Genomic DNA, 13935 nt, shown 5'->3' on the forward strand with positions numbered 1-13935 from the left:
CTGGGGAGGACCCAGTAAGGCTGCTTGGAAGAGGCGGAAGAGCCTTGGTCAGCAAAAGCCCTTTGGAGGGTTTGTTGCAGCTAACCCACACACATTGCTCTTGAGTCTAAGCCAAGTTAGAAGTAAGAAGCCAGCATCCACAGTCCCAGGACTTGTGAGGGTGCACCCTGGGAACACAAGAGCTCTTTGACCTTATATGTGTGCTTCCTCAGGCACTTCTCCAAGAGTCTGGCTGTTGAAAGCCAAGCCGAGGGACACACACATACAACACACACAATGAACAAGCTGCACACACAATACACAGATAAGCAATACACACACACAGAGGATCCAAGGACAGGTAGAGATCAACTTACTCTAAAAAAAAATGCTCCGGAATCTACATCTGTCCACCTGGCAGGACAGTGGGCAGACTGATTAGTCCCACCCTCCCCATCCTCCATACCCATCTGACTTCTGCATCTCCCCTCTTACCTCTACACCACTATTTCTTCACTTTCAAACCAACACAAAAACACAATCTTAGGGCCGTTAAACTTTTAATGAATTAATATGTATCTGTGTGAGTATAAGCATGTGTGTTGGGGGGGGGTGCTTTACACAGAGAGGGCATCCAGTGTCGTCCTCTGTCGTTTTCTGCCTGTTCCTTTGAGGTAGGATCCCTCCCTGAATCTGGGGCTTGTGCTTTCTAAGCTAGGCTAGAGACCAGAAAACCCCAGCAATCCTTGTGTCTTCACCCACCTTAGTGCTACAGTTACAGACTTTTGTGGGAATGCCTACAAATTTAGCAAGTTACATAAATCCTGGAACCTGAACTCCAATGTTCACAATGGAACAAGTGATCTTAATAGCCCTCCAGTCCCTTGTTCTAGATTCTTTAGCTGATGCCAAGTTATCTGCTGATAAAGAGAGGTACTGTGGTTTGAAAATAAGAAGAAAATACCCAAAAGGAGGCTAGGGGGATGGCTCGGTGGGTAAAGCGCGTGCTGTGCATGTCTAAGGACCCGAGCTGGGATCCCCAGAATGCATACAAGCTGGACGCAGTAGCACCCATCTGTAACCCAGTGCTCCTTACAGCGAGATGGAAGCAGAGACATTAGAATACACAGAAGCCCCTGGGTCAGACATCCTGGCACACATAGTGGTAAACAACAAGAAATCCTGCCTTGAACAAGGTAGAAGGCAAGAACACAAGCCCAAGGTTGTCCTCTGACTTCTACAGGTGCACTCATGCATGTACACGTATCTGTGTGCACATGAATCTGCACACACCCCTTGTATGCTAAGTAAATAGATGCCTAAGAAAGCCACCTTTTGGAACATTTGTCTCACACGTTTGAATGATGGCACAGCCTTTAATGTGTTGTCAGCTTTATTTACGACAGCAGCATGTGTAAGAGCTTGAAAACTAATCCATCCTTCAGAGCTGCACTTGGAGAGCTAAGCAGGGAACCTGACATACAGCAGATGCTTAGCAAAGTGGGATGAGGGAAAGGAAGCTGCCTGGCTAGAGTTCTGGCAAGGCAGCCACGGCCCCTATGCATTAACTCCAGTGGCTGTCTCACAACCGCCAGGAGCAGGAAGGAGCTCATTCTCCAAGGTAAATGGGAGATTCCATTAGACAACAGCCACAACTTTCCTCTGGCCAGCACCTGAGCTGGGATGATTGATATTGATATCAGTTAGTAGGAACTAATCACTCTGAGGAGGAACTACTTTAATTGACCCTAGTTGCCCCTCCTTAGGCATAGAGAAGGCACCTGCCCCTTGTAAAGGCTGGAATCTAAAATCACTCATAGGCTGATGATTTTAATCTGTCCCCAACCTAGGGCACTATTTTGCAGGCCTTTGAACCAGGGCCTGTCTGGAGGACGTAGGTCCGTCTCTAGGGGTGGGCCTTTAAAGGTTAGACCCCCCTCCTGGCTTTACCCCCAGCTCTGCCTGTGCTCTCTGTCTCTTGGTTCATTATAAAACCCCTGCCATTCCTCCCCACTCTAGTGGACTGAAATCCTTCCAAAACCAAGAGCCAAAACAAACCTTTCCTCTCTAGCGAGCTTCTGTCGGGTGTCTTGCTACAGCAATAAGAAAAGCAACTGTATTCAGTCCCCATGTCACTCGTGAGATCCTAGCCTCTGGCCACACGTTCTTTCTCTTAGGAATTTAAAATTGGAACTAAAGAGATACTGAAAATAAAAAGATTATACCAGGTCTTCTGTAGCCCAGGGCTGGCCTCAAATTCCTTATGTAGCTGAAAACACCCCGAGCTCCTGATTATCCCACTTCCCCCTCCAAGGGTACTGTGGTTGTTACTGTTACCATAACTAGCATGATTAATTTTATGAATGGCATACATGTAATAAATATAAAAAATGATAGAAAGATCATTACTAATAATGGCATCAGGATATCTGGAAGACAACTAGGCAAAAAAATGGTTTTGTTCATTAATTCACATGATAAAACCGAAATAAAAAAAAAAAGATATGATGACATATGCCTATAACCAAAACACTGAGAAGGCTGAGAAATACTGATTTCAAGAACAGCCTGAGCTACATAGTGAGACTGAGACTCCATCTTTAAAAAAAGAACATGTTTGCGGGAACCAAACCCAGGTCCTCTACAAGAACAGCAAGTGCTCTTAACCTGTTAAGCCATCTCTCCAGTCCCAAGGTGACTCATCTTAACAGCCCCTTATTTCTTTAGAACAAGGCCCCAGCCTCACATTGAAAGGCTTGAATTGCAACTCTCCTCCCAACTCAGCCTCTCAAGTGCTAGGATCACAGACATGAGCTATAATACCTGTCTTCCCACAGTACATTTTTGTTTGTTTGTTTGTTTGTTTTCTCGAGACAAGGTTTCTCTGTAGCTTTGCAGCCTGTCCTGGAACTAGCTTTTGTAGACCAGGCTGGCCTCGAAATCACAGAGATCTGCCTGCCTCTGCCTCCCAGGTGCTGGGATGAAATAAGTGTGCCACCACTGCCTGGTCCTCAGTACATTTTTACAAGTTTGTAAAATCCAACTCTTAGACACTCTAATTTTTAGGAGTTTAATTGTCTGTATTTACCTATATCTGAAGACAAGTTCCTCAGCGAACTTCACAACCACCCTGAGGACAAAGAGAGCCTCTCAAACTTGGGAGGAGTGTGGTGTGTATATGTGTGTGTATGTGTGTGTGTGTGTGTGTGTAAATATTTCCCAGCTCTGAATTTAATCAAGCAAAGAAATATAAAGGATATTTTCACACAGAGATGGCTACTGGTGTGACAGTGGAAATGGGTGAAATTTAGCAGCTCCAATCTCCATCAGCATCCCACATAGATTATCCTAAATTTTCTACACATTTAAAATTTTAATATTTTTATTCCTTTTTTAATTATTTAGTGGGGAGAACATACATGTGCCGAGGCATACATGTAGAGGTCATAGGACACTTTTCGGGAATTGGTTTTTGCATTTCACCATGTGGGACTGGAGGACCGCTGCACTCAGGCAGACAAGCTTAGCAGCAAGCACCCGTAAGTCATCTTGCAAGCCCCCCCCTCCCTTTTTGAGACAGACTTGTGTGTCCCAAGATGGTCTCAAATGAATTGTGTAGTCAAGAATGACTTTGAAATTCTGATCCTCCTGCCTCTACCTCTCAAGTTCTAAGATTACAGGTTTATGACATCACACTAGGATTTTTTTGAGCTGGAGATTCAACCCAAGGTTTTGTGTATGCCACGCAAACTTTACATCAACTGAACTACCTGCCACCATTACCCTTAGTCTTCAATCTACTTTTTAAAAAAAAGTATAGATATACAAATGTGAATTTAGTCAACTTGTATATATGTATGGAGTCAGGGGACAAGTCAGTCAAGTCTTCCTGTTGACACAGCTCAGATCTCTTCCTGACTCTGCGGGTCACAGCTCTCTGGCCACTGTACGACTGTAGGTTTTATGTCCCAAAATGTCTCTCCAGTACCTCCTCTCTTCCCACTGCACATCATATTCTGAATCCTTTGCACCGCTCTCCTCCATGTCACCAAGCCTATCGCAGATTCGACACTCTTCAGTGATTTGAGTGAACATTTTGCTTATTTAAAAGTCAAAATAAGAAATGGATATAAGCTGAATCCTCAATGTAAAAATAATGGCCCATCCCCAATCAGCAAGAAGTATCCTAGAAAACTATGCCCACGTTCCCAAATAAATGGCTTATGGATGTGAAGAAAAAAAAAAGACCCAACATCATGCTGCAGTTACATGGAATGAGAAGCATTTCTTGTGTAAGTTACTGGATGGTGTTCCCCTCCTTAAAATGTCCAGTTTCTTCCTTCAGGCAATAATTTCCCAAATTCTGGGGGAAGGAGCCACTTAGGGCCAGTAAGATGGCTCAGTGGGTAAAAACACTAGCTGCCAAGATTGACAACCTGAGTTTGACCTTCAGAACCCCGCAAGGTGGAAGGAGAGAACAGGCTCCTAGAAGTTGTCCTAACCCTCACATGTGTACCCTCACCACATATATAAAATAATACATAGCTGGCAGGTTGGAGCACACATGTAATCCCACCCCTTGGGAGGGGGTGGCAGGAGGATCAGACCAAATTACATGACATGAGACCTTGTCTCGAAATAAATAAGTGTAACTTACGATTTTTAGTTACAGTTTTTATGGTGTTGAGAAATCGACCCAGGGCTTTGTGCATGGTAGGCAGGTACTTTACAATTAAGCTATATCCCAAACCCTCCATGCATTTTGATTTGTCTATTAAAATTCAAAGGTTAGCCTACCCAAGACCATAGTTTCCAAAGTCACTTGCCACTTTGCCTGACAGTCTAAGTTCGATTCCAGAACCCACATAGTGAAAACAGAGACCCTTTCCTGCAAATTGTCCTCTGAACTCCGCACACACTACAAATAAGTAAACAAATAAACATGTGTGTATGTGTGTATACATGCATACAAACATAAATGTAATTAAAACAACAACAAAGAGCTATAAACGCCTTAACTCCACCAGTTAGCAAACCCTCCTACATCGAAACGCAGCGACAGCGCCACAGCGTCCCTACAAGCAAGGAGAGCAGAGCTGCCCCTTAGGCCTCTCCTCACCCCTCCCCACCCACGCCCCGCCTCTTAGAGAGCTAAAAGCTAAAAACTGCCATTTCCTGCCTGGCGGTCCTCTGACGTCAGAGGCGCGCCGCTAGCGGCGGTACGGCAGGAGGAAGTGCCCTCGGCGGAAGTGCCCGCCTCGTGGAGCTTGGTTAGGATGGATGCAGGTCGCTTCCTTCTGCGTCGACTCCGAGCGCCCTTCCGCTCCCTGGCTCTGAAAGCGCTCATGGACCCGCCACGCGCCAGGTCCATGCACGACGGGGGCGGCCCCCGAAGGCTCGCCATCGAAGGCAACATCGGTAAGGGCCAGAAAGTGGCTTTCGAGCCTTGGCCTCCGCCGAGTAGGTGACTGACAGGCTGGGGAAGGAAACTGGGCTCAGATCCGGCCCACTTCACCCCCTTCTGCTGCCACCACCCGACCTGCTGTTTCTGCTTGTCAGGGTTTTTCTCCCACAGTGCACCGTGCATTTTGACTTTGGGGACATTGGGCCTCAGAACCCGCCCGCCTACTCACCCATGGGGACGTAAAAGCCACGCAAGCTGCAGATAGCCCCAGAATGATACGGGTTTACTGGCGTGTTTCTTTCGCTAGAAATAGACGCTACAGTGTGCCATTTGTTTTTCTAAAATAGGATTGCCAGATTTAGCAAGAATAAAAATAAATGCCCAGTTTACATAGAATTCAAGGTAATTTTAGTGTGCCACATGCAGTATTCGGGACATACACTTCAAAATGACCCATTGTTTATTTAGATTCAGTTCTTAACAGATCCCGTCTTCACTATTTTGCCGTACCCCCATTTTAACTGCACTGTGAATTTTTACGGTGTTGTTTTATTTTATTTTGAGACAGTCACTATGTAGCCCTAGCTGGCTTGGAACTTGGCATTTAAACCAAGATGGTCTCGAACTCACAGACATTTGTTTGCTTCTTTTGAAAAAAATCTCATTTTTAAACTTAGAAATATGTATAACATTTTTGGTTACAAGTAGTTCAGCATCTTAAGTTAAAAAGAAAAAAAAAGCGCAACATTGAAGCAAAATGGTTCAACTTGAAATGTTGCTAAATTCTGAGGGCGCTGACATGTGCACAGACACTGGTTCATAATGGGATCAGCAGGTATGGAGTGCTGAAGACAGTCCAGCAGCAGATAGTGTTTCTCATTTCATTCATACAACAAATCACCCTATTTCCAGCTTCCCTGTGCCAGCACTGTTCTTGCCCTGAAGACATAGCCATGAGCAGAGCATTTGAAAATTCTCCACTGGTGGAATTTGAAGAGGGAGAGATACACAGGTCGGTCCCTGTTAAACTATAGGGTGAGCAAGGTGAACAGTGAAGGCAGTGATGAGGAAGATGAAGAAAGATCAAGGATGAGAGGTTGAGGATGATTGTTTTCTAGAGCTGAGAGTCGATGATGTGAGAGAGTGAACCGTGTGAGTAGCTAAGGAGCCTCAGTCCAGGCAGAGCAAGTAGGAAAACTTGGGGATCGAATGGTGTGTGCAGTGAACAGGAGGGAATGCATCTCGGCCAAAATGGAATGACAGAAAGCAGTGGAGGGAGATGAGGGTAGGTAGATGAAGGAAGACCAGGGTGTGTAGATTCCAGAAATCATCGTGGGTTTTACCCTGAGACAGGAAGCCATTCAGTGGTTTGAGGAGTTGAAGGACAAAGGCATCACCTGTCCATTGCATTGAAAGTGGAAGACTTCGTTCGGAAAGCCATTGCAGTGGTGACAGGATAAGTTGGGCCCAGGTGAAGGTTACATTTTAAGGTAGGGCCAGCCGGGCCTGCTGATAGATGAGCCATGTATTGTTGGACGGGTCAGTGATGACCTCAGTCGTTTTCACTTGGACAGCCTGGAAGACTTAGTTTGGATTTTTCTTTAAATGTGTATTTGCTTGCTTACTTGTTTTATTCGTGCCACTGAAGTCCATCCCAGCCTTTTTTAAAAATGTTTTAAAGATTATTTTGGTTTTAGTTTGTTCTGTGTGTGAGCATGTGCAGGTTCCCTCATAGGCTGGAGAGTTACAGGTGTGAGCCACCTGCATGGGTAGTGGGAACCAAATTCAGGTCCTCTGGGAGGTACTCTTAACTGCTAAGCCATTTCTCTAGCCCAGACCATTTTTTTTTGTTTTTGTGTCTTGTGCCCCCCCCATCAGAATCTTGCTTCTGTAGTTCAGGCTGGCCTTGAACTCCTGTGGAGCTCAAGCTGATCTTATAGTAACACACCCAGCTCAGATTGTCTTAGAAGTCTGGGAAGAACAGATTGTGTTAGTGGTTTCAAGAGTCGGGTTTTCCCCATGGAACTACTATTGTAGACCAGGCTGGCTCTCCTCTAACTCACAGAGATCTGCCTGTCTCTGCCTCGTGAGTGCTGGGATTAAAGGCGTGCGCCACCACCACTTGCTCGGCTTTCAAGAGTCTTAAGGATGTTTTGGGTTTGCTGTGCAGCTATTGGATAACCAAGTAGAAGGGTTGAATGTGCTGTTGGGTCGTGAGTGGAAGATGCAGCGCTAGACATGTAGATGGCATTTAAACCAGAAGACTGTAGTGAAGGAAAGTCCTGTGGCCTGAGGACCTTAAGAGTCGGGAAGATGAGGAGTAGTGGGCACAGGAGACTGAGAAGAGAAGCTGCTGAGGTAGGAGAAAGAAAGACAGTGACATCCTGGAAGCCGAGCAGATCTGTTAAAGGGAGGGAATGTGGATGGGTAGTACTGTTTGAGTGGAGAGTTGGGTGATGTTGAACAGTTTCAGGAGGAGACTTGAAAGCCTAGTTGTCACAGATTCCAGGAGAAGGGGGTGAAGAATTGCAGAGGGAGGGTGAAACAGCTGGCCTGCTTCCTAGACGAGCATGCATGGGTTGATAGCTGCAATTGGAAGACGGTTTGCACATTTTTGTTTTTAGAGGGGGGTTTTGTTTTTGAGACAGGGTTTCTCTGTGTAGACCAGGCTGGCCTTGGACTCAGAGATCCTCCTGCCTCTGCCTCGTGAGTGCTGGAATTAAAGGTGTGAGCCACTACTGCCCACCAATTTTTCTTTTTGTGAAAGATTAAAACATGTTAGTGAGCTTATTTTAAAAAATGGTCTAATTACTAGAATGCATTTTTTTTACTTTATTACATTTTTCTATTGTGTTTGTGTATTTGTGTCATGGCTCCCATGTGGAGGTCAGAGTAACAGCATTCATCTTTCTGTCTTCCTGTTTTTTGATGCAAAACAGCCCTACCCTCCTGATGCCATGACTTCCTCCCCATGACAGACTCAAACTGTGAAACAAATCCTTCCTTCCTTCGATTGTTTTGTCAGGTAGTTTGCCTTAGTAACAAGAAAAATAAGGTAGTGGCAGAACAAGAGGTTCACAGAGGATGACTGGCCCAATGTTGGTGAACCCGTAGATGCTAGTTTATCCTGTTGGCAGCAGGCGGCCGTCTTGGCTACTGTAAAGTTGAAGTTAGTGTGCCATAACCAGATCACTTACTACAGTAAGTGAATGAACAAATGCTTCATAGAGTGGACACTTTCCATGTCAGGTTTGTTGCAGGACCCATATCTTTTCCAGTTTGTTCAATGCACAAGTGAACTGGAAAGGTCTAGAGTAAATAAACTGATTTTTTTGTTGTAGTTGGAGGAAAGACGACACGGGCTTGAATGGAGAGAGAAAGAAATGGCAGTTCAAAGGGTTGTCTGAAGTTGAGATTGCCAAGGACTTAGTGGCTTCTTAGAGGTTAGTAGAGGAGGAGGGTGCTCAGGGTTATGGTTTGGATTGTGACTCAGGAAGCAGAGGATGCATTAAAGGAAGAGATGTTCTGAAGAGATAAGAGTGATACATTTTGGCTGAGGAGTCTGTGAGACGCACTGAGGAGACCTGAGCAGACTGACTGTACCCAAAGTGCAGAGAGACTGGTCATGGGGCTAAGATGCCAGGCATGGAGCTGGGGACAGGTAGGAGTAGGGAAAGCAGAGCGACCTGGAAGACTGTGTCTGACTTGGCTTTAGTCACCAGTTGCTCCCATCACCACACACTCAGATGACATGTCCCACACAGAGTTACTCATCCTGTGTGGGCTGGCAGAACTTCCTACCCTTAACTGTGTGCACCTAAGTGCTGTTGCGATTGCACGTTCAGTACCTTCCCTGGGTTGGAGTCACCGGTGCCCTGTTTAGCTTTGCATTGTCCTGCCTTTCTCTCAGAGTCCTGTCCTAGCTCATCTATGTGGGAGTTAGTCATTGGTACGCAGAGGAAAAGGGATGGCTTTGGGTGTGATCCTGACTGCAGGCCAAAGTTTGGCACCTAGAACTCCTGAAAGTCCAAACAATAAAATCCCTAGCTGATCTTCTAGTTTTGTTCGTCCAGGATATATGTCTCCTGAAGTTCGTTATTGTGTGACTACAAACCCCTTTTGACGTACAAGTTGCCATATGAGATGCCCATATCATTGGGCCATCTGAGTCCATTCTGATTTTTTTCACATTCATAGACCTACTGTGAGAAGAGGAGACAGTAAATTCCTCCAGTTTGGAGTCTTGTGTGTAGAGGGCTTTGCTAAATTCATGTTTTTCCTGCATTCAGAAAGATACCTTATGCATACTGATGTGTCTTTTACTTGTATCAAATTTTTAAAATGAGCAAAGAATCCTTGTGGGGAAGAACCTACCTATTTCTAATACTGGATTCTCTTGTCTCTGTGAGTCACCTCATTCATATCCCCCCATTTCTATTATTAGTACCTGGTCGGGCTCCCAGCATGGGAAGGAGTCTGTCTTCATAAAGCGAGCTCCCAGCCTGGTGAGCAGGCAAGAATGAACAAATAATTACAGTCTGATGCCTTGGTGAACTAGAGCAGGCAGTGATTAGTTCTGCCTAGAGATGGAGTGGACCTGGAGAGAGTTCAAGGAGGCTTCAGAGTCACAGGCACAGTGGGGAAGGAGGGCTCCGCCAGTCAGCTCTCTCCTGCAGCAAGGCTAGTTCTCATCATGTTCTGAGGGAGGAAAAACCTTTTCCCCTTGTAAATAGTTTCCCATGAGGAGAAAGAAAAAGAAAGAAAGAAACCAAATAAACTTACTAAGTTTCTTTAACGCTTGTTGACTAAGTTTTCCCAGAATACTTTTAGGATTAGAACTTTTATGGTCCTGGGCTTAGTGTCAAGGTTGGAGAAGAGGAAGGACTGTGAGGGCAGAGCTCATCTTAGCTACAGAACCACTTAGTAGGTGCTCTGCGAGCTTCTGTGGGATGAGTGCACACACTCGGCCGGCGTGCTCAGAGAGCTTCTGCGGTTGAGCACACATGGCTGCAGATGCAGTTCCTGACTTCTCTCTCTCTCTCTCTCTCTCTCTCTCTCTCTCTCTCTCTCTCTCTCTTTCTCTTTACAGACAAGGTTTCTCTGTAGCTTTGGAGCCTGTCCTGGAACTACCTCTTGTAGACCAGGCCAGGCTCAAACTCACAGAGATCCGCCTGCCTCTGCCTCTGCCTCCCAAGTGCTGGGATTAAAGGCGTGCGCCACCACCTCCCGGCTAAGACTACATTTTCTTGGGAAGAAAGTTTTCAATATTCTGAACGTCTTATTTATATTTGCTGCCCTTTGACTTTAGTAAAGGCTTTTGAATTTTTTTCCCTCATGTTTTTCATCTTATCGAGGAAAAGAAAATGCCTGGTATGGTGGTGCACACCTTTAATTCCAGCACTAGGGAGGCACAAGCAAGTGGATCTTTGAGTTTGAGGCCAGCCTGATCTACAGAGCTAGTTCCAGGACAGCCAGGGCTACACAGAGAAACCCTGTCTTGAACTCTCCCCTACCCCCCAAAAAAGAGAAAATGCCCAGAGATGATAGTGTATTTTAAAAGTTCCCATGAGATGCTGGTATATTAAATTTAGAATATAGAAAATATGGCATCTGGGGCATTAGGTCAGCTTCTGTCTCTACCATATTGTAGCACAATTAACTATAACAAGCATGCAGTTATAGAACCATTTGTGGGAAGAAAAGGCCATGGTTTGGGAAAAGATGAGCAGTTCCAGCAGAACTGTCAGGTTTGAGGCAGGACCGTCTTAAAGATAGAAACTCACATGGTGAAGTAATAGGAAAGAACTTCCCGTGTATTCAACGTAGAGTATCCCAACAGCTCAGTCTCTAAAGGGAGACCCAGAGGTGGGACACAGTGAGACCAATAGCAGTGGCAGGGGGCTCTGAGTTGTGCCAACTCCAAGACTAAAAAAAATTATCTGAGGGGAGGCTGCTGTAGTCATGGTATTCTTGTCAGTAGCAAGCCTCTGTGGTAGTGGAGAGCCACACCCCGCTGTGAAACCTCTGAGAACACTTTAAGACATTTGTCTTTAAGGTTTTATTTTATTGTCTTTTAACTATGGGGGGGGGTGTGCTTGTGCACCTGCATGCAATACCTGTTGAGGCCAGAAGAGGGCACTGGATCCCCTGGACTGGCGTTATAGTGAGTTGTCCAATGTGGGTGCTAAGAATTGAACTAAGGTCCTCTGGAAGAACAGTAGCAATGACAACACTGAACGTTTACACCATCTCCAGACGTTATTTAAATCCTTGCATTATTGAAGTGATAATTCCACATGTATGGATGGTGCCTGGGCACAGCTCAGTTCTTTTTTTTTTTTTTTTTTTCCTTTTGGTTTTTCGAGACAGGGTTTCTCTGTAGTTTTGCAGCCTGTCCTGGAACTCTCTCTGTAAACCAGGCTGGCCTCAAACTCACAGAGATCCACCTGCCTCTGCCTCCCGAGTGCTGGGATTAAAGGCATGTGCCACCACTGCCTGGCACAGCTCAGTTTTAATGGTATTCATTCAGTAAATGCTATACCCCATAGTGAGCTACCCAGGCTTTCACAGTTCTCGGAACCTTCCCTCACTGCCTACTGTCTTTCTATGATGCTGTTGACTTCTGGTTACTAAGCTGGCTTTCTAGAAGGCTTGGTATTGGTGGGAGCTGTGCACAGGGTGCCCTGAACATCAAAAGTGGTTGTTCCAATAATTGGAACTGTAGGTTTTCCATTGTATTTGTTGACAATCCAGGTTTTGAATATTTAACTGGTAGGACTCGAAATCTCAGAGTTCTGACTGCCCTGTAATGAACTGGCACCCTCTGATCTCAGGTAGGAAACTGGTGCTCCCTAGCCTGCAGAGGCCTCCCATCTCTCCCTTTCAGAGAGTCAAGCAGATCCAATCAGCAGAGCAGCTGCCTTCACCTTTTTGTCTTATTTTTTAACTGTTTGTTTGTTTGTTTGTTTTGAGACAGTCTCACTTCATAGCTGAGGCTGGCCTGGAATATGTTCTGTAGCCCAGGCTGGCCTCCAGCTTGCAGTAGTTTTCCTCTATTCTTGGCCTCCCAGTTGCAGAGCTTATGGGCACAAGCCACAATGCCTTGTTTTTTCATATTATGGTAAGTAGTTCTCAGGAGCCGGCAAGATGGCACCGTGGGTAAAGGCACTTGCTGCCAAATCCACGGACCTGAATTCAGTTCCCAGGGCCTCGTGTGGTGGAAGAGAAACCGCTCCCGCAGCTGTCCTCTGTCCTCTGCACACGTCATGGCACAGGGAGATATCATTGGAAATGTCTAAACAACCTTTCAGCCTAAATACAAGGACTATCTTTAAGACTTACTCAACAACCTACACTCTAAATATTAGCTATCTAGGCCACATATTTTAAGCTGATATCCACTCAGTACAGGCAGCACCTCAGCCTGTTGGTAACTCTCCAACGTAGTAGGACTTGGGAGCTAACTAAAGAAGTCACTGTGATTAAAGGTGAGACGTTGGACTTGGAAGAGGAAGGATTAAGCTGCTGGCCTGGAGCTGCGAGGGAAGGGAAAGCATTTACTCACCCCTGTGTGGGAAGAGCAGAGGCAGAGCAAGATGAACAGGCAGAGTTGGGTGGAGGTGGGACAGAGAAGAGCGTGACTGCAAACTGTTTGTGCTTCTCCTGTGTTCTCGGAGGAGTGGGGTGCTGGTGATGAATGCCACAGATTGATGTGTGGGCTCCCTGCTGAGACATGGCACTTCTGATCAGTCACACACATCCTCTCTCCCTCTTCCTCTCTCTCTTGGTTCCATTTGGAGTCCCAGAGAAAGACCACTTCTAATAACAGAGATGAGTTTCAGGGCCCTTCTGAAGGCTTTTCCCCCCTTTTTTCCTAAAGAGAAGGTCTCAGTACATAGTTTTGTCTTGTCTAGAACTCAGTATGTAGACCAGGTGGCCTCAAGCTCAAAGAGATCTGCCTGCCTCTGCCTCAGCCTCCCAGGTGCTGGGATCAGAGGTGTCAGCCACCACATTTCACATTGGTCCTTTTTGAAGGGAACTGAAATTAATATTTTGTTTGTGGAGGCAGAATATGGGGCTAGTTTTGGTTTTCAGTCCTAGCAAAGCCCCATCCTCTGCCTGGAGAAACAGTTGTTATTGTAATGATGGAGTCCCGTCTAGAACACCATGCCACTCAGAAAGGATTAGCTAGCCCAGTGTAGAGGTCTTGGCACCTGAGGGCCGTCTGAGCAAACTCTTGACGGCTGGGTAGGAATTGACCAGGAATGGAAAGGGCGTGCTCCAGCAGATGTGAGAGCAGTGCAGTCCTGCTTTCAGGAGAGATCATGTATGAGTAGGGGTGCAAGGCGTTGGGGCAGCTGGAAAGCTGAGGCCTGAAAGGGTAGGGAGGGGCCAGGTCCTATTATATCCAGACCCTGCTTAGAGGAAGGCAGTAGGGCCAGCAGGAGGGCTCAGCAGATGAAGACACCTGCTGCCAGCCCTGACTGCCTGAGCTCAACTCTAGGACCCGCATGAAAGGAGAGAGCTAAACTCTCATAAGCTGTCGTCTGACC

General features: G+C 46.0%; 1 protein-coding gene across 4 annotated transcripts in view; it reads left to right on the forward strand.

Moving 5' to 3' along the window:
* Positions 1 to 5214: 5214 nt before the first annotated feature.
* The window catches only part of Dguok (deoxyguanosine kinase), a 28200-nt gene continuing 19479 nt past the window's right edge, over positions 5215 to 13935 (forward strand). The window contains exon 1 of one of the 4 annotated variants that reach the window (XM_085690641.2): positions 5215 to 5397. In XM_085690641.2, the coding sequence (XP_085546767.2) occupies positions 5256 to 5397 (142 nt within the window). In that variant the 5' untranslated portion in view covers positions 5215 to 5255. The remainder of the gene's footprint in view (positions 5398 to 13935) is intronic. The other 3 variants (XM_048416531.3, XM_048416530.3, XM_048416532.3) reach the window with 3 other exon arrangements.

Source organism: Myodes glareolus, chromosome 6 (genome assembly GCF_982192425.1).
Source record: "Myodes glareolus chromosome 6, mMyoGla1.1, whole genome shotgun sequence".
Taxonomy (NCBI): Eukaryota; Metazoa; Chordata; class Mammalia; order Rodentia; family Cricetidae; genus Myodes; species Myodes glareolus.